Here is a 26,164-nt window from a genome sequence, read left to right as displayed (position 1 = left end):
CACCCTGCAGTGGGATGGGGGAGAGAATCAAAAAGAAAAAGGTAAAACACATGTGTGGAGATAAAGACAGTTTAAGAGGACAGAAAAGGAAGGTAATAACAAAAACAACAATAATAGAATATACAAAACAAGTGATGCACAGCACAATTGCTCACTACCTGGAACCAATGCTCAGCTAGTTCCTGAGCTGTGCTGCGTCCTGGCCAACTCCTCCTGGTTATATACTGAACATGACATCATATGATATGGAATATCTCTTTGGCCAGTTTGGGTCAGCATTACTAAAAGCTTTCAGGTATATGTTTGGGCATAACTTAGTTAGAAACATGATTTGTATGATGCTTTGGTGCAACCTGGTGTTGATGCTTGTGGCAATGCACGATAGATGTCCTGATTGCCTGTTAGTATCAAACTTCTAGGGGCAGAAGATGACTGGATTTGTTTAAAAAAGTTTGATGGTGAGTTAACACAGTTACACACAAAAGAGCAATAAGAAAACAAATGTCTTTTAAATTAACCCAAGCAGTCATGTAGGCTCCAAACTCCTCTTGTTTTTCACCCACTAGGAATAGACTTGTTTTCCCATTTTGCCCTTGTCCCAGGCCATCTCATTTTTTCATTTCTGGTACCAGTGGCCACCATGGACTGACCCCTCACTAAAAGTCTGGAGGTTTCCCTGCAACCCTGAGGAATTTCTGGGAAATCTGACATTAGGCTGGCATAGGAGTGAAGGATGATGCAAAGGGCTGAGAGAGAAGAGGTGCCTCAGAAGGCAAGGATGTGGAGGAAAGGCACAAGATAGGGTTATTTTGATCGTCAGACAGTCTCCTTTTATAATTCACTGCTGCGTGCCAGCCCTCACAGCATGTTCAGTATTTCAGTATGTATTACCTTTATCCTTTCTGCTATTTCTAAATTATTTTTCCCTCACAGTTCACAATTCTTTTCACTGCAATTAAGCGCTGTGCCAAAGGGTTTATGGTTTTATTCACCAGATGTATTTTATGCATAGTGTTTTATTGCGTGAGACCACTGAGTTTGTGCTTTCTGCTTGTTTTCTGTCCTTTCACCCTCCAAAGTCTTTCTGAAATATGCACACCACTGAGAGGATCTCCACTAACTTGAGAACTGGAAAAATCAGTTTCAACTTCCCTTGTTTCTCCTGTGCCTTTCTTGACTAGATTCAAGAGCTGTCTCGTACTCCAAAATTTTCTTCTGCCTGAATAGACATACATAAACTGTTATTCTTCCTTTTGATAAGCCAACTCTCTCTCACTCTGAAGAAATTTACTCTTTTAGTTGTTTTCTGACTCTCTCCAGCATTATCTCTAGTTTTCCACAGCTGCTCAGAAATGTGGACACTGGAACTGGGCACAATATATCGGGATTAATCCTGACAGTGCCATGTACTGTAATAAACCTGCTCCCCTACTTCTTTCCCCTGTATTTTGTACTCACATTGATCATTTTGTGGTGGCGTTGAGGTAAATATGTCCATTCTGGATCGGATCAAAAATGTAGCTGAGCTAGCATGCTTTTTCTAACCTACTGAAAAGCAGCTGCCTACAGAAGATTAAGAGAAGAGGACACGGTTATCTGATACTTTTCCAGCTCCGACCATTTTGAGTTCTGGAACAGATGTGGTTTCTGTGTATTTACTAATATTTGACAGAAATTTTTTCCCTTGTGAGCTTTCCCATCATCTTTGTGAACCCAAGTAAGAATTTAGCAGCATAACAACCTTTGGCAATGAGTTCCACATCTGATCAAATTGCATGAAGAACTATCTCCATCTAATTTGCTTTTTAACCTGGCTCTTACCAGATTCATTTATTGCCCCTTAGTTCCTGTGTTGGGACAGAGTGAGCCGTCAATCCCTACCTGCCTTCTCTAGTCCACTTGTGATTTTTTAGACCTTTTGTCCTCTCTGGGTCATCTGTTTTTCAAACCTGAAGGGTTATAGCTAGTGATCTAAGCAGGCACTCATGTCTTTTTCTTTGTCCAGAGCATCTCTCAAATCTTTTTCAGTAACCATCTCCCAGGATAGAATCCCCTCCTTCTGCAAATATGGTCTATGCTATTGAATGATTTAGCTGTACTATATTTTGCTTCATTTATATGACTTTTATTTGTTTTCTGTCCTGTGGATTCTTACCCTTTGCTTTGTAGTGACTGAACACTTTCCCATTGTTCTGCTCAAAGGCGGTGTGAGTTTTAACCTCCTCAGATATTATGTTGTCCCTGCACCCTTTTCTCAGTATTAAACCCCTACCATGTTCTGGGAGTTTTCCCAATATTCCAAGGCTTATAAAAACAAACAAACAACCTCAAAAAACCACACTCAAAAAATCCTGACATGCATGGCACCAAGATCTTTTATCTTGACTGTGCCTATACTGCTTTTTCATTTTTTTGACACCATTTTCCCCGTGCTGATTCATGTTTATACTCAGCACGTCTGTAGAAGCCATCACAGCTAAAAGCTTTTGACTGAGTAGGTTGGAAGTACTCCCTTTTTAACTTGCTGATGAGTCTCTTATGTCAGACAGGCAGTGATTTAAGTAAAATTGTCCTTATCCTTGCAGAGCTTTGTCTAATAAAATCCAGACTTATTAAATATCCTTTTTTCAGTATCCTGTTGCTGCTGAGCTCCCATGAACCCATTAAAATATCTTAACACAGCTGTACACTTAGATGGTTTCCAAAGAGAGAGGGGAAAACTGGACTGTATGATGTAATGATACATCGCCAGACAGCATAACTCACTGGGATGAGGTGATTTCTGTACTGTGGAAGATTAGATATCAGTGGGTTTATTAGAAACTTTTTGTGATGGCATTTAAATTTTCTCAAAATGTATGTATAAGTCTTGCAGTTCTGACACAGTAACTGAATCTGCCTCTTGTAACACAAGAAGGAAAAATAACTGAAGAAGTTGCAGGATGATTGAAAATGGGAAATTGCTGTCAAACAACTATGGTGCTCGTAAAGACAGGAGAAGGGTGGTAAGAGGCAGTCTTAATTACATGTTCAAAATACAATTTCTTTTTGTGTCCTGAGGAAGTTAGGTTAAAGAAAAATACTGGAATACACTACTTTGGCTATGATTTATAGGTAGAATTCAGTTGCTTAGGTCATGATCGTGTGCTAGGGAGTTATTGGCTGAAAGAACTGTCCTGGGCTTTGCTTTTGTTTTGTTTTTAGAAATGATAGGGCTTGAACAGCTTGTTTTAAATATTTTTGTTATTATCACATATTAGCTGTTAAGTGTTGGTGGTGTGTTTTTGGAATTATGCAAGACACATGTTTAAAAAAAATAATCTCTGACCAGAAGAGCTTACAAATGTTGTGCTTTGTAAGAGCTTATGTTGTAAGTTAATTTTTCTTGCCTTTGACTCATCATTGTGTTTTACAGTAAGCGCTAACATCATGGATAGGGATTCAGCAGGTACAAATTGGCAAAGGAGTGTTGTGTCTGTAGTGTTGACTGATAGACACCAATTAAGAATCTGGCCATGTGTATTGAAGAAGTCATCCAAAGAGCAGGTGATTATTTATATAATTTTCTTTTATATCTCTTGGCAAGTTAAACTTTAGGTCATGTAGGCTCCAAGCCAGCGCTGTTGCCTAAGGAAACGGTCCAATCCTTGGCCTTCATGGCTAGTGTAAGTGTTTCTGTGGCCAAGCAGTAAATGTGAGCAGAGAACCAGTCTGGGTAAAACCATTTGTTTTAATGCACAGTCACAGAAACACTTCAGCAGACACAGAAGGTAGAGGCTGCTGTGGTGGGCAGAAGGCTAGAATGAAGGCCAGTTGAGAGAGCGTACATGTAGGATGAATGTGAATCTGTGTCTTTGACAACATGAGCCAGGTTAAAAATAGCTTTTAAAAAGCTTGCTCATTTTCTTTTATTTGCTTTTTATTTATTTACATTTGAATTTTAAGACTCTGTCTACAAGGGCTGCCTGGAAATTGTGTCTGCAGTTTTGAGGATATAGTTCCTGGGGCAATGCTCAGAGTGGGTGATAAATGCAGAAAAGGAGACAGCAGATACAATTGGCTCCGTAGGGATATTTCATTAAAGACAGAGGAGTCATTAGGAGTAATGACAGGGGAGACAGGTCCTGGATGCTTTTACTGTTTCCTGTGTCTCTGACTAGCAGTTTAGTTCTCCCCTATTTTCTCTGTACGTGTATTCTTCGTGGATTTCTGTGTCATCTACCAAGAGAATAGACACTGCCATTAAAGAGAGGAAGATGCAAGTCTCGTAGTATAGACAGGGGCAAGTCATAAACCTGTTTTGCTCCCCAACAAAAGGCAATGTGATCTTTCTCCTTATCTTTAATGACTTAAGCTATTTTTTTTTTACTGGAAGGGGCCATTTGCTGCCAGCATCTCACACCTCCACTCTCAAGCTGCTGTGAATTTGCTGGATGCTTGGTCTGCTTTCCCCTAAGGCTAAAATTTGCTCCTTCCCCCTGCAAGGCAAGGCTGTGTCAACCCTCCCCAGCTGGAAACATAAGTCTGAGACTAAAACTTTTCTGGCATCCAAATTCACTTCCTGCAAAAGGAAATGTACAGACGATGGACTTCAGTTATCACAATGATTTCATCCTCTTCTTAAACAGACTGCCTGAATAATTGGATGCTGCATATTTTGACACTGACAGACTGAGGGGTTTCCTGATGGTGAGAGTGTAGTACTTCGAAGATCTTCATTTTGTGTGCAGTGTTTTGAGTTGGTTATTCTTCAATCATACCCTACAAATAGGTAAAGAGAAGACAAAGAGAAGGTACATTTTTATCAAAACCTGCCCAAGTCAAGAATTACAATGATTTCTAGAGCTTCATATGGAAAAACATAATTTGTGTGATAAGATCATGCTTACTGATTTATTGTGTCAAATCACTAGTCACCCATAGGCCATTTAATGAAAACTAAATATATGAAATGATTGTTTTGCTGGGAGCAGGGAGTACAGACATCTTCTCACTCATATGGAAATTATGTGCAATTAACCCCAAATCTCAGGTGGCCAAACAGTGTAAAACAGCGAGTAACAGTACTGCAGCATTTGATTTATGGGCAGCTGAGCACTGCAGACAGCTAAGACTCCTCCTTAGCTTGGCAGCGCCTCTTGTTTTCGCTAAGATGACTACCGCTGCAGAGATCTATTGCCATTGCAGGATCGGAGCTGGTTTTGCATACCCATGAGGTCCTCCCTTGGTGCCGTTGTCACTTTTAGCAGCTAGAATATTCTGCCTTCATCTGGATAGTGGGGAAGCTAATACTCTGCGTGGCAAAAATCACGAAACACGAAATATCAAACCCAGGTAAAACGTCAGAAATCAGATAGAGCCACATTGGCAAGCTGCTTATCCCACAACTCATGAACTCTCTTTTCCCATCTAAGTTATCAATACAAGGAGGCTTCTATTAAATAGGGTGGTCCGGAAGGGCCAGGTAGCAAATTAACCATGGGCGTGTGAGTTTCCACTGATCCTTCTGCTGGTTTTACCTGCAGCTGGGTTTTGAGTGTGTTCTTTTTAGTTTTGTTTTTCCCCAATAAAATTCCTCACTGCTGTAAAGCTGTGTGGTTCCTATTCCAAAAAGTTCTGTTAACTCATGCGACCTCTGAAGGAATTAAACATGTTTTGCTTTCCTAAACGGAAAGCCACTAGAATATTTACATAGTGGAGTAGTCTCTTAAGATTTATCTCCTCCTTCCTCCTAGATTTTAAAAGAAAATAAATTCCACTTGCTTGAAGTTGATTTTTGCTTTAATATCTTTAATGATGTGTTGAGGACAGTGGGCTGGAAGCGCAGGGATTAGAGTGCTCGGTTCTCTTCTCAATTTTGTCAGGGACACGTGTTAATTCAAGTAAACTCTGACCCTCCTCTTCTCTTCCTCCCTAGCACACTCTGTTTTCTATTGTGTAAAAGAAGTCTAATGATACAGATGGCTTTAGATTCTTACAGGTTTATTTAATATTGAAAATAATACCTTTCACAGAAACACTAAACATTTTTTTCATGGGTTTATTACACTTCCTCTTAATTCCTGTAGATCCTTTAAATCACATTTTAAATGTCACTTTTGAAGCACAATATCGTGTTCAGTGTTTAAAAACTGAAAAAAATTTTTTTGTACTTTCTTCACTATCCTCCCATCTGCCAAAACTTGGGCCTTTTGCAAAAATCAGCAAATTGACGTCAGTTCATTTACCCTTAGGGATAGTAAATTACTACACAGCTTAAGTTATAAAAATAAATAACTAAGCATGATGGAGGAAAGAGATGGAAAACAACAAAAATCTATCACAAACTCTCCCTGGATTCTGAAGACTATATGATTATAGCATTAAAATGTCCAAACAGTGCAACCGAGCAGAAGGCGTTAGAGCTTGGGCCTTAGCTGGCGCTGCATTAAACTGCGTTAATGTTTTTATACAGCCTTTGGAAAGCTCAGAATTGACCTGTTTTTATTATTTTTATTGGCTCCCTTGATAATAGACAAATGGGGCTAACCTGAGGCCAACATAACCAGCAGGAAATTTGGGTCATGGGTAGTTACATTTTTAAAACTTGTGTTTTAGGGTTGTTCAATCATGGTAATTGATTGATTGTTAGGCGGTGCAGGGAGCCCCTAAATCATTGGAGGTGGCCAGATAATGACAATCTGCCAGCGGATTTCGTTTGAGGGAAATTTCCCAGCTCCCTGTGGAGCTGTGCTCTGCAGTGAGGCTGTGAGTCCCTTTTTTTTTTTTTCATGCACACTCCAGTCCAACTGGCCTGAAACTTGGCAGTTGCATTTGAAGTCCTCTGTAGTGCCATTTCCCAAGAGATAAGGGAAAAACATTCCAGAGAAGTTCATACCCCAGAAAGACCCTACGTGTGTTCTGAAGTTATTATAGCTCTTTAATTTTTTTTTCTCTTTCATTTTTACTTTGAAGATAAGAGGTGGCAATTGTTGCTTTAAGTTGTTGAGTTTTAGCGCACCCTCCAGTAAATCATCCTGAAAGTTTAGACCAAACTTTTTTTAATCATATCTGTTTGAAAGTTTGCCAGAGATGCTGTACATGTGTACTCTCAGGAGCTACTATCCTCAAGCAGGAGCTGTTGACCTTACTGTTTTATACGACCACGTGCATCCTTGGTGCTCCATGCATTTCGAAAATTTGTACACGCAAAATAGAGCTTTTTCAAGAACTCATCTGTGATGTTGTAGGAGCATGCTATGAGATATTTAGAGATGGGGTGAAGTAGAGAGTTTGTATGTTGGGAGGGCAGGAGGTAATAGATGATGTGCCAGTAGATGATAGATGATGTTCAGTAATACGTGGCATAGAGCTTGCAACTTCTTAAAAGTGAATCCAGATTAATATAGATTGAAGTTAGTCGTCTATTCTAGAATAACTCCACATATAGGTTAATCTTCAGTTCCTGGATTTTTAGGACTGATTAGGCTTTTGTTCCATTGCAGGTGGCTTCCTCCCAGTAGCTGCATACCTCTGAATTCCTTGAAGTTTTGTCTTTTTCCATTTTAGGATCTGGATGATTTGAAATTTGTTGTACTAGCATACAGATGAGAATTTGTTTACGGGGCATACTGAGCTGAGGGCTGGGCTCGGTTGAAATTTGGGAACCAACAGCCTTGTCCTGACGGTGGCCCAGCTGCCAGCGTATGCCAGACCGGTGCCAAACACCATAGACTTGCTTTCCTGGTAGAGCAGCGCCTGGGCTTGCTACGCATGTGATTTAATGCTCCCTGCCCAAACACACGCAGGGTGCCAAACCCTTCCAGAATTCCTACATGTTCCTTTTTGGCTCCCAAATGTTTTTGACCACTGTAGCTTTGTAATTTACTGCTTCAAGTCCACAGTGTGCACTTACTGTTAGGTTTAGCATGTGGGTAGTTAGAGAATTCTTCTCTAAGGTATGTATTCGAATGGAAACATAACATCTGACCACATTAAAGTCCCTTGAAAGATGGGTCCATGGCAAAACTTGTATGTCAGGAGCAGGGTGGGGCTCAAAGTCCAGAGAAGTGTTGTTTCCTATAGCACAGGCTGGAAGAAAGTTTCCTGAGAGCTTGAGTAATTTGTGCTTTCTTTATAATTGCGATCTGTAGTGGATCAGTGTAGGTATAAAAATTACAGTTTGAGATACCTGTTAGTGTTTCTACAATTGTCAAAGTACAACTAAAACAAAATACAACCAAACCCAGGATCTCATGAAGTATGGAGTATGCCAGGAGACAAAGCTTTCAGTTTCCCTGTGCCTAAAGTTAGACTCTGAAATCCCTGCCCAGGTTTCAGAAAAAAAGTCTCATTTGTCAAAAGAGCTCAGAGCTAAATTAATGCAGTTAAAAGCAGTGATAAACCTAATTGCATGATTTTGTTATTGTACAAACCTGTATCTCTTTTGGTTTGGGGGTTTTTGGGGTGGGGGTTTTTCATATTTTATTTATTGTGAATCTATTTAAAGGGTATATTATTGGCTGTGGTGCCCATTACTGTGACTAGTCTGTTTGAAGTTACTGTAGTGACAACCAAGAATGAATGTTTGCAGACTTGAGTCATTGGGTTATAGGAGATTCAGTGTTTCGCTGTACACTATGAACCGACCCACAGGTTTTCCCAGGGAGCTGTGTGGCGATCACAGGGCAAGGGGCAGGGTACTGAGGTTGCAGGACACCTCTTGGATGGATCCGTCTGATCACTGCCGTCAAGTGGGGAAGACTCTGCTTCTCTCCTCCCACACCTCCCTCCCCGCGCAGCAGCGGCGTGCTCCTCCTCCTTGCCTTGCACCGGCCTTGCTTCTCACCCGCTCCCACTGCTGAGCTGCAAACTAATGCGCAGCAGAAAACCAGCGTGCGGAGACTTCATGTGTAGGTGTGTGCGCACAGTGAGGGTGGTAGTTTGCCGCTACGGTTAGTCACTCTGCTGTCCTGAGTGGCAGAGACCCACACAGTGTATGTAAACCCCAGCCCTGGTGTTACGTGATGTGGATGTCAGCGTGGCATTTCAGGGGATTCATGGCTGAAGTGTCCTGTTTGCAACCACAGGAAAGCTATACGGATGCCTCTCCCACAGAGATGAGGAGACGCAAGTGCGATTTCAGCTACTAAGGACCTGGGACATCCCAGCATACTCCGTTTCCCCCTCCTTTTCCCTGCCAGCCTTCCTCTCCTCATACACGTGATCATCTTTCAGCCTCGCAGTCACATAGTTCTCCTCACTTCCACATGGCCTTTGCCTTACTCACCTCACAGCATGGATGTGCTGTGGGAATGAGCCTGACCTGCCTAGCCAAGAAGGCTTTTTTCCATGTGGAAGACCCTTGTTCCACGGCTTGAGAAGCTGGTGAGTGTGCTGTGAAGGAGGCAGAGGGAGAAGAGGGTCAGGGCGCATGCCAGGCAGGTGATTGCTGCCCTGTCCTCGCTCCTGTTGTACGGCTCCTCTAGGAAACCACGCCAGTCACTTAAACCACACACTTCACAGGTGGTTCTCTCTAATTTTCTGAGTTTCTGACCTGAAAGCATAGGGTCAGGTTTGTGGATGTGCTGAAAGCTGGCAACAGCAATTGAAGTCAATGGGAGCTGGGCTTAGAGCTCCCCTCAAGTACAAAATCAGGCCCATGGAGGAGGAGCAGAATTTAGAGGAAGTGTTTGACCTTGTGTTTTGTACCATTTTTACCCATCCTCTCATCTTACTGGTACATGGAGAAGATCTAATCATCAGGCTTTTCAAGTGCTAAGAGGCTGCTATCATGAATGCCTAGGAAAAAACTTGTAGGAAACTAATACGTTTGCTATCTGAGCAGCAAACAAGTCACAGGACGACGTGCTGACAAATGAGAATGCAAATATTGAACAATGTTTCATTAAATGAGCACTGCTATTATGAGAAATAATAACTTGCAGATGCAGGCAGGAGTATGTCTGGTGTCTGATAAGCACTATGGGGTCAATCTGACATGATCTTCCTTCTGTTTTTCAGACTATTGGCGAGTCAGAAATGCCCAGTGTTTTGAACCAGTTATCGCCAATGATCAAGTCTTACAGTCAGAGGACGAAAGATGATTATACCTGCGAGGACTTCCTTGTCTTGCTGGTATACATGTATTCTGTGGTCGGAGAAATCAAAAGTGGAAAAGAGCTGGACGCAGCTGAAGAAGAGGTGAAAAAGGCGCTAGTCAAGGTCATTTGTGATGAGCCAGAGCCATCTCCTGTGTTGCAGAAAATAATAGGTAAGATTTTGCTTGTGTGGTGAGAAATTGGATGGCTGTGAACGGGGGAACTGGGAGAAACATATAAAAGTGGCTTGACTTGTCTGTGGTGCTGAGGGTACATGAGTAAGCACAAGGATTTCCTGTAGATTTGTTCCATCTCCCATGTTCATGTATGCCAAATGCTGACAGGCTGTCCTTGAATAGTGCTGAGTCCGATGAAAGCTCTACAAGTTGTTCTTTTTGTTAAAGGTTGGCTACGTTTGTGTGTTTTCATAAGGTAATCTTTTCCACAATTTCTTTCATTGATCAGTGTAAAGTTGACCCTGGGAAGTCAAAATTAATCCTGGAAACATGTTCAGTGAACCACAGTTGCTTTGTGAATACGAGAAGCTGGCCTGTCTGGCATAAAAGAAGAAATGTGTCTAAAACCAACATTGAGCTTTTTGCTGAAACGACATGAAATTAGCTTTTAAAAATAGCACGCTAAGCCCTTTTTAGATGAGCGCTCATAGAGTAGAAAAGCCCTAATCTCTTGCTGCCTGTGTCACATTTTAGAAAAAAATAATTGTTAAAAAACATTCATTACAATGAATAAACTGTGGCTCAAGGGTGGTGTATCTGAATGGCAGAAGGGATCTTGCTTCCTGCTGTCACTTTTCTCAGTATTTACTAATAGAGAGCAGGTCGTTGACCAGGTCACCTTTGAGGTAGGGAGCATATGAACATAAATCAATGTTGTGAGGAGCTTACAATTGAAAGCCTTTGCCAAGAATGGGCCTAAGTGGGGAGTCTCAAGGGCAGTGGAGTAATTCTGCTGCCGGTTATTCTGGTATTATTCCCTGTGGATGTTTCAAAATACCGGTGTGGTCTGACCGGTCTGCTCTTGCTTTGAGTGTAAAGTAGTTTCATGGTTAAAAGACTCTTACTGTAGAAACGGGCACGTTCAGTCATATTTGCACTGTGCTGTTACTTTAATACTCCTGGCCATGGTGCCTGCAGTGTTCCAAGCTTCTTGTAGACTATTGCTCCCCTGTTTTTCATTATGTAATCCACTATATGGTGCTTCCCTCACAACTTCTGTGGTGTCTTCTGCTGCAGTCATTTTTAAGCCTCAATTTTCATATTTTTTCTTTTCTCCTATGATCGACACTGTTTTGGATCACAGTTTTATGAGTTTCCTTTTGTTGTGCCTAATGTAAGTGCGGGAAGATTTGAAGTCTCTAAAACTTCAACTGAGTTCCAAAGAGAAGCTGCATTCCTGTGTACGTAGATGCTTGCCTTGTTGCTCTCTATGCTCTCAGGTTATGTACAGGTGGAGATCAAAATAGACATTGTGCTTGCCTTCTGTTCCATAACCTGTCAATAATTCCACAGTTTTTACAAATACCCTTGTATGCCTTATTTCCAGTATGCATGTTTCCTGAGTAAAAGTGAATATCTGAGTGTTTGCTCTCAGCTTGTGGGCAGATGAACAGGTGAATGAATGTTTCATTCAGCACTTCTATCTTTTTTACATAGTGGGTGGACTATTAGAAGCATGGTGCATGCCTGAAGTATGGCATTCATGTCCTTAGGCATAAGTACTCGCTCTGTTACGTGGAGCATCTGACTATGGAAAGCCTTAACGCTGTGCAAGCACTGTTAAGCAGCAGCAAAGCATTCGCGTGTTATCAACATGAGTTTAGCCACAAATCCAAAACACAGCACCATACAAGCTGCTGTGAAGAAAGTTAACTCCATCCCAGCCAGACCCAGTACAGGTACTTTTAGACCAAGCACATCATTATTACATTATGTAGTTAATTGCATAACACAAAGCCTGAGTCTTTGCATCCTTCTATTTCTGTATCTGTGTCTTTAGCACAACCATGTTTGTGCTTTCTGCACGTGTGTGTGATAGTATTTCTGCTTGCTTGCATACTTTTTGGTTCATCAGCATTCTTTATTTTTACATCTTATTTACAATGACAGTTCTTTTGACTTATTCATAAAAGAGGGGAGAAGAAATTATTAAGACTTATTGTATTGCCCAAAAATACGGATTGTCTTGGGAGGAAAGTATAAAACGGAATTTCTAGGAATGCCCCTTAGGTAGTTTTCAAGCCTTTTTTCATCTAACAGATTGCTTTCTCAGCGTTAGTGGAATTTGCTGAATTTGTGATTTGCTATATTTGCAGTACAGTTGAATTGGAAAGACTGAGAAAACATGAGCAGCCTCAGACCTACTCTTCCTTGACCTGTATTTTTGCCAGGCTTGTGTTCTACATCCTGCTTTCTTCTGAATCTTGGGTACCTTGCTCGCTGCTTGAGAGGCAAAGCAAGTCAAAATGGTAGCAGCACCCGCAAGCATTCTTTCAAAGGCACAGCAGGAGGGCTTTCTTTGTAGCAGGGCTGAAAGTCGGGGAGTAGATGGCCAGTGCCCGTTTCCCCTTTTAGTACAGTAGCAGATACAATGCCAAGACATCTTCTGCTTCCAGCAGACCATGCTATGAAATACAGACCTGCTATTCATTTCAGCAGATACAGGTTGGCCTGTTTTTATGAGGTCAGCCCAGCTCTGCAAGTTAGCAACAGCCACGGGTCTGGACAGGTTGTGAACCTACAGCATTCTGCCCTCATTTTACTCTAAGTCAGAAACAAGAGCAAACCTTTTCTGCTCTTAAATGGCCACAAAAGTTAATTAGACAAAAGTCAATTTCAGTAATTCCTCAAATCTCTCATTCATGACCAGAACAAAGCAAAATGTTCACTGTCTTTTATTTTGAGTTTTCCATCAAGGTCAATGATATTAAGAATGTTAAATTGGACATTTCAGGAGAGAAAAGTAAGCCAGTTACTGGGTAGATTCGAGACACTGCCTGCTGTCTCACTCCTTGCCTCCAGGTTCCCATGTGGAACCCGAGTTCCTGAATATTTAATATCCATTCTGCAGTAAATCTGTTCTTACTAAGGAGCTTAACCTGCAGAGTTGCAGGTTTAAGTTTCAAACCCTGCTAGCAATGCATGATTGGACAGCTTTGGTTATAGCAACAGATAGCAAAATTCATAGTTGCCTTTAAAAAGGCATACAGAGGTAATACTATGTAGGCTGCAAAGCCGAGCACTTCAAAGTTGAGAAATGCCAGTAACTCAGTTTCCCATGTAACCATCATTTGACTCCTGTGTGCATTGTAGCACAGTCTTCAATTTCGTGATTATATAGTGTATTTTCTATGAGCCATGGCTGCATTTAGTGTATGGACTGAACACCACAGAGAGCCAGAAAAATGTAGGTTGTTATTCTTACACATGATGAATAAGTACTAATAAAGTAAGTGAGACTCTCTATATGATATTCAGCAAGTAACTTTGGGTCTCAGTTTGCAGTTTATGAAGTGGACTGGCACTCTCACCTTTGTGTGACTCATTTTGGAACTTGAAAAGCATTAAATTACATTTTCAGGTATTAGTGATTACTTTCTTTGAACAGAGAGGACTTTGTGCTCTGCTTCCCAATACACCTGGTGCCTGATGTTTTGGTTTTAGTTTGAACCCAACACTATACTAAGGCTGTTTGGTTGATTTAAGCTGAAATTAAAAGCCATATCTCAGCTGTGGCTCTGAACTGCTGCCTAAGCCTTTTGCTTTCCTCTTCTTTGCAAAGCATGGAAGGTGTGCAATCTTGACAGATACACATTTTTGTTGGGTTTATTTGTTGTTACCATGAAGTCGCTTGAGAAATAAAATTCAAAACCCTTGTAAAACTTTAGCAAACTTGACTTTAGAGGTCAAGTCATCAGTCAAAGTAATAGCTGGGTTTATATGAGGTATCTTTTATTCCTATTACACTTGTTAAATGTAAACTTACTTACGTTTGCCTGAGTCTATGCCTATAGGGAATTTCCGGTGATGTGACTACCTCGCAGAACTACTGCAAACCTCCCCCAAAAGATGCAGCTCACAAGTGCACAGGGGATATTTATGCTATGTTTGGGTTTTGGTGTTACCTGGTTAAACTGGATTAGTATTTGCAATAGTGGAAAAGAAAGCGATTCTCAGAGATGTTAGTCTCTCCATCCAGCTGGCCACGCTGGATTTCCCTGATGTAGCCTAGATGATTACAGCCCTCTGCAGAATACGTTGAGATGCAGCACTTGCGTAAACTTATGCTGTGAAAGAAGTGTAAGCACTCACAATTTCCTGGCTGTTGAGTGTTAGGCTTCTCAGCCTTATTGTTGCTTGAACATATGTTTTCCAAAATATTTCTACAATAACCTTCTGCATTTATGTAACACCTTGTTTCATTGAAGCACTAAAAATATCCTGGAACTGTTAATTAAAATGAAAATGCAACACATTAATCACCCAATGAGAATTAAGAAATACAATACAATTTTTTTTGCATGTATAATAATAGAAAAGTGTATTAGTGGTGTTGTGTTTGATGGAACTGTTAAATAATACGTGTTGTGGTAGACTATCTTAATGCCTTGGGTAATAAAACTGAATGTAACAGTTCCAGGATTTCTCCTGGGTGTAATTTACCGCAGACATATGTTCTTCATCACTGTTTCCAGCAGAATGTTACAAATTGGAGGGGAAACAGAATAGACCAAAACTTAATGGAAAATGATGCTTTTCAACAGAATGTTGTGTTGGGGGGCATTTTGGGGGGGGTGTCTTTTTTGGCAGCTGTTAAAAAAAAGCTGTAAAATATTTATTTTATCATCTGATCTGTTCATCTAGTTTTGTAGATGTCCACGTAGAGCTGTGTACAGCTACAGACGTATGTAAAAGTAATGCTAATAGAGCCACAGAGCAATTAAAAACCTGTTTTTTCAGCTGCGCCGTTCTCTTTGTTTCATCTGCAAATCTCTGTGGGAGCTTTGTAGAGCAGACCTGCCTTTCGGGGTGTGCTGTGGAGGCCAGCGGGGCAGCCCCGGCACTGCCGGGGAGCTCTCAGCTGGTGGGCTCTGCAACAGCAGCTGGAGGTACCAGTTGCACCTCCTCGAGCATAGGTGTAGCAGGAACTGCTGTTTATCAGCCTTTAAAAACTGAAATTTTTAATCATAAAATGATTTTCTGGACTTTTTAAATGCTTTTTCTAAATTCTGTGTGTTGAAGTGTAGGCATTGCCATCTTGGGTTAGACATGCGATGTCTTGGCTGCTTTGGCTTCTTATTGTCCTCGGCACACAATTCTTGGGGGAAATGTTACGCAGGCTACCTGAAGGTATCACTACCTTACTGCTAGCGTGGCCTAAGTAGCACGAGTCCTAAAATCAATCAATGCCGGTTTCCCAGTTACAGGTAGGTAGGTATGCAGTTAGGCCCTTTAGATTTGATTGAATGTGCCACCCCCCTTGTGCAGGGACACAGGAGGGCTTCCCTTGCTTCGCAGGGGAGGTGTAGCTCAGGTATCTGCTAGTGATTTCTATCGTCTCCCCATACCCTCACCCCCAATTCATGCAGTTCAGGAAAATACTGTGAAACTACTGTTGTTTAAAATCATAAAATCCAAGAGTAACTGCTGAGTGATTTTAAATTTTGATAAATTCTTTTATCAAGAAAATTTTCTATAAAGTTTCCACTAGTTCAGTGAAAGGCTAGCCCTATCCCTCACTTGTATAATAGCTTATTTCCAAGTAACCAATGAGTTTCACCACAGAACAGATTAAAAAAAAGAGTCAGGACTTGAAGAAAACATTTGCAGTCTTTTTTAATTTTTTGTTTTGCTGTTTATTGAGAGTTTAATACGTACTACAAAGAGACTTTTTTCACATGTTCTTAAAAAGTAAATACTTTATTAATGGCAACATGTAGACAAATTAGAGAAGGATTAATCTGGTATTTCTATGTAGTGTAGGTATTTATGCTGAGAACTATAACTGGCTGCATTTATCCAAAATAAAATAAAGCTGCAACCAGATTGTTTCTTGCTGGCATTTAGGGAAAGCATAAAAAAGTCAAATACTGTCCCTTCTAAGTTTTCAACAAAACATAAGCCAAGAAATTCAAAGTCCTATTTTTTTTTTTAACATTTAGAGAAGTCTTAACAAGCCGTGCTGTCTCACAGGCCTTCTGAAGAGCTTCCACTTTGTCCATCCACACTCCAAGAGCTCACTCTGCATTTGCATTGTCTGCACGAAAAATAAGAGCAGTGTGTTCGCACTGCTGGGTCCTGCTGGGGCAGTCCTGCAGGTCTGGGGTACAGGATTCGGGTTTAAGGATTGCTCCTTGATTCCCGGCGTGTGTGGGAGCCTGGCTGCAAGTAGATAGGGATCAGCTCCCCACCAGAGCGAAGGTTTATAAACTAAACTGTTTATGTTAAAAGTTCATAGAGTGGGTTACAGAGGGTGGGGGAATACCTCAACACATCAAACAGCTAAACATTTTGAATGTCCAGACAGGCTTCTCTCTGAAATACTGATGAGCTTTTTCTAGTCCCTGACGCTAAAAGGTCATTTTCATGCCTAATGCTAGCAGGAAAGCTTTGCACTCCAATTTGAATTGGGAAGAAGACGTCTTCCCACCAGGTTAGGCTGGTGTATGTGCATGATTGTTACAGGCTGTGCTGTTTGGGGAATCCGCTCTGTCCGGTAGCCTGCAAGTCCAAACTGCTGCTCTATAATGAAGGCAAGTGCCAGAAATGCCCCTGAGTATGGTCTGTGTAGAGCTAAATCTGCCGTGATTTAGAGAGGAGCTGTAAGTGCTGGTGTGGCTGTGCAAACTTCAGGGCTGCTGCCATTGTCATGGATGTATTCCAAGGAAGAAAAACTTTCTCATAGGATGGCTCAAATCAAATGATAAAAAAGAAAGGCATTGCAGATTATGGCAAAGTTGCTTTCTCATTCTCCCATGCTCCCTGTGTCTCCCCCAGTAGCGAGGAGATGGTCCTTGCCCCTCCCGGGCTGGTGTGCAGATAAGACGCAGTTGGAATGAGTTTCCCCTTTTGCGTTGGATGACAAAATGTAGTCTGTGTTGATAGAGCTAAATCGCTTCATCCTGCCACAGTGCAGAGATTATGACTGCAGCCAGAGGAAACCCAGACCATTTTCTCCCCAGTTCTGAAATGAGTCTTTGATGCTCAGGAGATGTTTTTTTTTTTTTCCTGTTGCCCCAACTGATGTAATAGACACCTAAAATACCCCTCTCTCTGACTGGGAGAGGGTGTGGGTAAGATGACCTCCTGGTATCTGTCTTATTTTCTTGATGCATTTTGGATGCGACCCAGTGGAAAGTATTTGTGGTCCAGCAGTCCTAGAGCAGGGTGGATCTGACACTGACTCATCCAGGAGCACCAGGAAGACATGAGCAAAGCTGCCGCCTGGTCGTGCGAGAGGGGCTGCACGGGGAGCTCCTGCCGTTTGATTAACCCCAAGATGCTGCCACTGCTGCAACACTTCAGTCCTTGGCTTCATGATAACAGAGCTATTGGGGAAAAAGGATCACTTCACAGGTCCCAAGATATTAATCTGATTTACACGACAGTCACAAGAGGATTGTTGTGACCTCTCTGCAAAAATGGAGAGAAATGGGGTATGCACCGAAGCAATGACCTGCTTTGCTTTAGCCACCGACTCTGCAGGCACAGAGTACGTGTCCTAATTTTTGTCAGCTCTACTTAGGACCCTTGAGCTCTCGAAGACCTCAGTACCTCTCTGCTGTGACCCTTCTAAAGGCTTCTTCCCATTTCTGTTCAAAGTCCATGGTCAGCACATGGGAGGTGAGCGAGCCACATCAGCGGTCGCTGACTTCAGGCTTCGTGTCGCTGCTTGAGTGGATGCCTGGGCTACTTCTCAGCAGGGGAACACAGAGGGTTTTGTAGTGAACTGTTTGGGAGAGAAATTGTGCTAGCATTCGGGATTAAATTATATCTAAATTTACATATGTATCTTTTTTGCATGTGTTAAAAAAAATCAGGCGTCTCTTAAAGATCAGTTGTTAAGCTATGGTACTAGAGGTGAGAAAATCAGACCACTTTGTACATATGCAGGGATGTTTTGTTTGGATTTCATGATGTACATTAAAATGTGTGCTAGAAGACAATCCCAATGGAAGCCCAGTGGCACTGAGGGGGGTTAATTTTTTTTAAACTTTCATATGTTGTCTGTTTATTTTGTCTTCGGCACCTGGTCTCAGTTGGCTCCAAACTGGATAGTAATTTTCATTGAAATGTTTATAACATGAAGTCTTTTTTTTTCTTTTTTAACATGAGACATATGCCTGCAGCTCTGCAGGCTGCTGTCTTGCTGCCAACTTAGCAGGACAGCCAACTGCAACAGGAAACTGATATGGTGCAATTTTCATTAATGATTTGTATTCTTTTTCAGCCTGCAAATTCAATAGTATTTGAAAGATGCTCCTAACATCAAATATCTATTTTCTTAAGCATAAAATGAAAACAGAAGCTGCTTTAGAATTAGGCAACTTTTTAAAAGGTACTCGTGTATGTATGTGGCAAGGCTAAATCCATTTCTTTCTTCTTTCCATACGGGTCACTTCCTTGCAAAACCTTCAAGTTTTGGCATATTGTAAAATTATGAGTAAATTCTTGCTGTTTCACAGAGCACACCCAGCCTGGCAAATCAAAAATGCTGAAGTATTAAATAACTGTAAAATTAAGAGGAAAAAAAAGAAAAGTACTTGTTAGTAGTCACCATCCATTGAGAGAAATCTACTGAGATTTTGGAGGTTTTTCTTTTGCACACAGCCACCAATGTTAAGGTACTTGCTGTAGATTGCAGAATTTTGCTTCGTTACATTTGAGTGCCGCCTTGTAAGAGTTTCTAGGTATTCTATTGTAATTCTTGTCAATTTGGTATCTGTTTTAAATACCATGCTGTGTGCTGGATCTGATAGCACAAGGACAGACGGCATTGCCTCCACCAAGGCAAGGAGGAATAACTGTCAGCCTTAGATATTTGTAGTTTTCCTCAATTTTTTTTTTCTGATGGTAATTCTTTTGTGCTTATCATGAGATTTTATCAGGGGTGAATTCTGTCCTTCAAATTTTGGGCAGTCAACCTATTTCAGGCTAGCTATCTCCATGTATTTTAATGATAATGCAGTAAGTTGATATCCAGTACTTCAGGAAGCGGTCGAGCCCAGAGGCATAAAATGGAGTCGTAAGGCTGTGCATTATCACAGTGTTAAACCAAAGAAATCTCTTGAATAACTGATAGTAACCCCTCTTTTATTTTGTAAATCTTTGCTGTGTTGGTCTTAACATCTCAACAGCAGAACTAGGAATATGAAAATCACATTGAAAAGGATTTCTAGAATTTAATACATAGGTCAGCAATTTATGACTTAAATATCCATCACTTGCCCATGCAGTTCACTAGTCAGCCTGCCCTAATTTTCCCCTCTTCAACCCAAGCTTTGGAGACTCGTGAATTTTGGCTCTGGAGATCTTCTGTTCAATCGTTCATTATAGTCAAGATAATTTGCTTTCACATATATTACACTGTAAGGGTCAGGTTCTGCTTCTGCATAAATCAGTGTGAAAACACTCAGCGCTCCTCCTGCTTGCAGCAGTCCTGAGATGAACCTAAAGGGACAAGATCAAACTATCGTGATGTGGTCCATAGATCAATTCTGACGTAAGGGGATAAGCAGGATTAAATATTTTCATTGATCTGTCACCCTTGCTAATACAACTTTTTCTTAATATAACAATTGAAATACCTTCCTTAGAACTGTTGTTAGTGCTACTACCATTTTGTTTTCAATAACATCTAAATATTGTCACGTACTACAGAAGTTCAAAAGCGCTACCTTATTTAAATGTGTACTTTCTCACAAATCTCTTCATGCGTACTCAAGCCCTTAGTATAAACCTAAGAGGCAGATCTCTCGTGGTCTTGGATTTTAAATCAACATAGAGAAGGTGCTCTTATACTCCCTTTCCCCCTAGTTGTTCTTGTTTAGTTTTAAATTTTATAGTTGAGTAAATGTCACCTCTGGTGGTTAAAGTTCAGGTCAAGTTACATTTTGCTGTGACCCTCCTGCTCTCTTTTGTAGACACTGGGACTGTGGTCTGTCAAGACAGGAAAGTTCAGAGATCATAGCCTAAGGAATTTTTTCCCCTTTCTTTCTTGGATATCCTTTTGTCGGGCAAGCAAAGTAATGTTTGTAAAATTGGATTGAGGGAGTTCTGTTAATTGAGAGTTTTGTGTAAATAACAGAGTGATGTTTGTGCCCTACACAATTTTAGAAAGCATTATGCATTGCTGAGGCTGGTTTAGAACCAGATGTCTGATTCTCTTTTAATTTCCCACTTCATTCATTAAAATAAACATTACTCTTGAAATACTTGCCTGATGAGAGGTGGTAACAGCCAGTCATAGCCAATTAGACACATTTATTTAATGAAAAACAATACAAATATGTATTTGACTTGCATGGTTTTGTGTTAACGTGGGGAATGTGTGGATATAATGTGTGACTGTCCCTGGGTTATTCAAATCTCCTTCTTCAGGCTTTTTTTTCTGGTGCTGGCTGTGCATATTTGTTTTACAGATCTATGTACAGCATGTGTATTGATGTAGCCCCAAGACTTTAAAAAAAATAGAGGGAGAGAGAGGTAGATTTAGAGTTATAAAACAGTCTTAGGGGAATGCTTATAGCAATGGAGAAGTGCTGCTGCCTGTTCACTACGCAGAACTACCCAGATGACAGCTTCTTTCCCAGACTGTTACTGAATATCAGCACGTTTGTATCCAGGAGGCTCCCCTGAGGTATGCCCTGATCCTAGCAGGAATTCTGCCTTTCTTCCTTATGCTCTTAAAAGGTTGAGCAATTGGAGAACATACAGACATGGCAGAGGCACCCTTGCGTTAGCTTAAAGGAGGTTTATTAGAATGGAGGCTGCAAATGAGAAAAACCTAATAAAATAAAAATTGGGAAAGAGTTTTTGCTTCCTGTAGCTTTGCCTAATAGCAGATGAGAACTGGGAGCCAAAGAATCTAATTCTTCAGTTTTTTCATCATCTTTTCTCTTCTTCCCCTTTCTGCCACCTTCTGCATATTCTGCTCACGTTTCTGCAAATCCTGTGTGCTAAGTGAGGAAGAAATGGCAGAAGAAATAGTAGGGGCTAATGCATTGCATCCATATCTTAATGTTGTTCATACTGAGGAACTGTAATTCTGGCATTTATTAACTTTTGAGTGCTTGCCTTCACAAACTCCCTGTGTTCCTTTGATGCTTTCCACATAATGTCTGAAGTAAGCAAACAAAACACTTAAAATCTGAAACAACATTTAGACTATAGACAATGATACGTATTTTACTGGCAGTTCAAATAATTTGGCTGCACATCATAGCTGTCTGCTGCTTGCATTAGTGAGGTGATCAGTGCAATAGCAGGTTGTCTTCCAAACGAACCAAATGTTTACCAGTGGGTAAACATACCACGCAGGCTTTGCAGGTACTTGACAGCAACAGAGTAGTAAGGTTTATGAATAATTGATTCAATTTGAGGTTTTTCTGCCTATATTCCTCTAGCTTCTTTTGTCTCTTCATGCCACAGCTCTTTTTCCCCACCATCCATCTCGTATTCCTCCCTGACCATCTGTTTTTACTTCTGCCCCCACTTCCAGCCTGCTACCCCAGTTCTTCTCTCAGCCTCTCCATCACCCACATGGATCCGGTCCACCCTTAACTCCTTGCTACATTTCCTTTTTTGGTCCATCTCCTCCTAAAGTCTTCCTTTGCTCTCCCCAGGCTCCCACCCACAGGCTGTCTTGCACCTCTGCTGCATTCGTGTATGTGAAGCATCTTCCTACCCTTCATTATTCCTAATTTCAGGTCAAGCATTTATGGTGGGGAGACTCCATATCCCCATGTGAAAATGCCACGTTCTTACTCTTCCACTCATAGATCTCCTCTGTTCCCCAGAACAAGCTACCAGTTCCAGCCACAACTGGTTACCAAATAAATTTTTTAAAAAGAAAAAAATAAAAATAAAATTAAAGGCATTATGCTTATTTTTTATAGCTCCCTAAAGCCCCTCTGTTCCGACATTACCCCAAAACACTTGTACCAGTCAGGGATGGAAGTGGAGTATGGGTTTGTTCCCACCACCCTACTTTAACCCAAGTTTAAAATAGAAACCTTGTCTGTCTGCCTGTCTTTTTATGGCCAACAGAAAGAGGTTCTTCAAGGGCGTGATTCATCTTGTTTAGTTGGGTGCCCTGAACCAGCCTTATGACGTAAGTACCTGCACCTCCGTTCCCAAGGGAGAGGTATGGGAAGCATCCTCCACCAAGTTGGTTATGTACCTGGGGAGGAGGTTACGTACCTGCATGGTGTGTACCTGCCTGGCTTATACCTACCCGGCTTGTGAGGTGGCTGCAAGGAGCCGCAGCGGGATGGCGGCAGTCAGTGCCCAAGCTGCTCCTGGGGGCTTCATCGGTAAAGGTCAGGTTGCAAAGGCTGGATGTTGCTTTATTTCTGTTTATAATTACTCATTGGTGACTTTCTATTTGATTCATGTTCTGCAAACCCCTTCTTTCTTCAGAAATACTATGATATTGAAAGTTCGTCTCCTTTCATAGGTGCTATCCTTGTCTAAAGGTCTGGATATTTTACTTTGAGTTCATGGCCCCCAAGTTACGCTAACGGTGATTCTTTCTCAGTTCTTGAGTCTTAGACAGCATTTCTCTGTGCAGAAAATACACATTTATCTGGCAAACGTTTCAAGAAACAAGAATCTACATAAGTGATAGTAATAGTCATTTACAGCCAGTTCTATGAGACAAGAAATGACAATCTTTGCTATTTTTGCTTCCATTTTCCATGCCCATTTACCATCTGCTCCTCCAGCAATGCGGTGTTTCTGGCAGATAGAAAGGAACTGAGAGTGCGTCGTGCCTTGTATTTTGCAGTGGGTGGGGATTTCTGCACTTTGCAATGCTTATGGCTTATGTCCCTTCCTCAGCTAACTCCCTCCATGGCCCTGGGTTTGAGGTGCTGTCTTGCGTGTTGCCTGCGCAAATGACTTCTTCCAGCCTCTTGCTTCTAGTGGTGGACTGAACGGTTTGGTTTGTTTTGCCTCGTGGCGGCTGTGATTGTTGGATTTAATATCTATTTGATTCTAGTATGTTCACCAGTATCTCTTTCCTGGTTTCAAAGAGATAAACTGGGATGAGTCATAGAGCACTTATTCCCAGAGATAGCTTCAGCAATCAAAAAGGGAGCATGAATACTTCAGGCAAAAGTACTAGATATTAGGCATAGATGGTATGAAGGTCACTGGGTTTTGTTATTTTTTCCCCCCTCCCTAAGTAGATGAAGTTCTCTTCAAACAGACTGCAGAAATACCAATTAGAGTGCTTCATTCTGAAATGTAATCAAATTTAAAATGTAAAAAATCCCTTTCGGCTACAGTATAATCGGAGCCCCTAATTATGAAAGGCATATGTTCCCTTCCATCTTTCTTCCCTCCACCCATGTAGATAATTGTCCTTCTGGAATGATTTCTTCTTTGTCAAAATCTTTGTGACGTTCTACTCCTGGTTTGCTCAAAGCAATGCTGTTATCTGGTGCATTAGGTTTGCATTGTTGGATCCTCGCAGGATAATATACAGTATAGTTACACTGATTACTTGCTATTTTGTGTGTCATCTGTGTTTTGGAATATCTCAAAGCTTGTCAGTCTTCCGGTGGGGATTACATCATTTTGGGGGTCTCAACTGTTCTGAAACAAAAGCATACTTCAGTGGTAAAATATGTATGCCCGGACAGCTGGCAGCCTTTCAAGGCTCCAAACAGGCAGAGTTAATCTCAGAGAAATGTATTTTCTTCTATTCATAGTAACTAAACAATTATTTCCATGGTGGTTTTTTTTCCCCTTTCTTAATGTTGGGTTTTCTGTATGGATGGTAATTACTGACATAAAATACATTTGTTTTTTTCCCAGCTACTGCAGGATTTATTCTGAGGTGGTGATTTTGGTTTCTGCATGGTTTTTGAATGTTTTGGCAATGGTCAATTCAAATTAATAATTGTTTCTGTAGTGGTAAGCCTGATCGTGTTTGAAAAGTGCAAGTCTCTCTGTTATTAGCTTGCCTTTTTTTTCGGGGACAGACCTTTGGGGAGAAAGGTACCTGCACCTGCTAAGCTACCTTGTCCGGTATTGAATTATTGCTACATAACGCAAATTAGTATCACAGACTGTACTACCCATCACATAAGCACCATTTATGTTGTAAAGGCTTCATAAGGGTTGAATTAAAGCACAGGTTGTTGCACTAGCGTGGATTTCATCCCAATATCCACTATATAAAATGGCTTCAGAGCTGTTAGGAAAAGATGCTAGAAAAAACAGCAATGCAAAATTGGACCAAGAATTTTCCATGTGCATACTTAATCTAGATTTTCATCCGATTCCTACTACTTTGTTAGCTTTAAAAGATACGTGCTGCATTTAAATTGTTCTGAGGAAAACCTATCTGCCAGACTACCAACTCCCAGCTTGTATTTGGGCTGCCCAATTCCAGGCTCATGCCCTGGTGGGTCCCTGGTGGGTACCACCTTCTGCGGTCAGGATCACCCACACGCGGGCAAAGCCTGCTTCGGGAGCTGCTGCGTTCAGAGGCACTGCGTGAATCTCTCTTGCAGACCTACGAGGTAAGGATGTAGCTGAAGTGAAAACACCTGCAGAATATTCTCAGCTTCAACAGAGCATCTATTTTATTTTCCTAAAATATAATTTCATCAAATATTTGTATCGTATCTCCCTAATGTTAAAAATTTGCCTTTCCATTTGAAAGAGGATTTAGACACAGAGTTTGAGTAACTGATATGAACTAATAATAACAAATGTAAAATGTAAATGAACTAACAATACTAATTTATTTTAATTTGACATCTAGTATAAATAAATAAATTACTATTGTTGGACGTATATGTGTGAATCTATTCCTATATTTGATTCACCAGAAAACTTGTGTGAGTTAATAGCTTGCAGAAGGTAAAGTTGATTTTTTGATAGATTTTTCTTTAATTTGCAAAGATTTCATGTTAAAAGAGTTATGGGAGTGGGGAATTTATGCTTTTATTTTGCAGAAGATGCAGACATCACTGGCATGACAGATAAGTTCTTTCTGTATGTAGAAAAGCATTTAAATAAGTGGAAAGCGAATATGAAAAAGTTCAGGGATTTTTTTTAAGACTGGAGCTTTCCAAAAACATCCTTTAAAGAGATTTTCTATCTCCTTTTAATTTACCACAGATTAATGAAATCTATGTTCCTCTTAATTTTCATGGAATCTAATTTTAATTACTTCTTTTTTCTCTTGTGTGCAAGAACTTCACAATATAAAGATATTAGATGACCTTCATTCATTCTTTTCAAGGCACACCGCTGCCAAAAGAGCACTTTGTAAGCAATTAAGCGGAATTGTGCAAGCTCTTATTGCTGTTGTTTAAATCTATGACAAGTCTGATTTCCCATTGGTTTGCATGCAAGTCGTGCAGTCAAGTATCTAAGTATGCAGGTCGTGCAAATTACAAGTTTATTGAAGGGTCAGTGTAGTTCTCAATGGCAGCTGTTCATCGGATCCTTAACACTGAGCTGAAAATTTATCTTTTGATTTGCATGGTTCTCACCCCTAAAAACATTATAAGGTCTCAAGAGCATTACTATTTTTAACTAAATAGTGGTTATGTCTTTCAGTTTACTTAGGCATCAGACCAAAGATCATTGAAGTCAATATGAATTCTTCCACTTCCATCAGCATGCTCTGGGTCATGCCCTTAAGAAACTGTTGTGTTCGCTATCCAAACCAGAAGAGATTACAGAATAAAAACCGGTGCGGTACAAACCAAAATGGATTCAACGGTAGCTTGAAGTACTAATTGTACCTCCAGTCAAGCCAGTGGAAGATATAAAAATATCCCACGGGAAAAGTTGGGACTGTTTGTTGCCTTAAAGTTACCTTTTGGC

The 26,164-nt window shown here is 40.9% G+C and overlaps 1 protein-coding gene across 1 annotated transcript in view; it reads left to right on the top strand.

Annotated features, from left to right (window-relative positions):
• The window catches only part of SCFD2 (sec1 family domain containing 2), a 199,163-nt gene that overhangs the window by 77,797 nt on the left and 95,202 nt on the right, over positions 1-26,164 (top strand). Inside the window, exon 5 of the mRNA XM_054824851.1 lies at positions 10,003-10,252. Coding sequence (XP_054680826.1) covers positions 10,003-10,252 — 250 coding nt within the window. The remainder of the gene's footprint in view (positions 1-10,002; positions 10,253-26,164) is intronic.

Source organism: Grus americana, chromosome 4 (genome assembly GCF_028858705.1).
Source record: "Grus americana isolate bGruAme1 chromosome 4, bGruAme1.mat, whole genome shotgun sequence".
Classification (NCBI taxonomy): domain Eukaryota; kingdom Metazoa; phylum Chordata; class Aves; order Gruiformes; family Gruidae; genus Grus; species Grus americana.
Note: the sequence above shows the minus strand (reverse complement) of the source record. Positions and strands in the feature narration are given on the sequence as shown.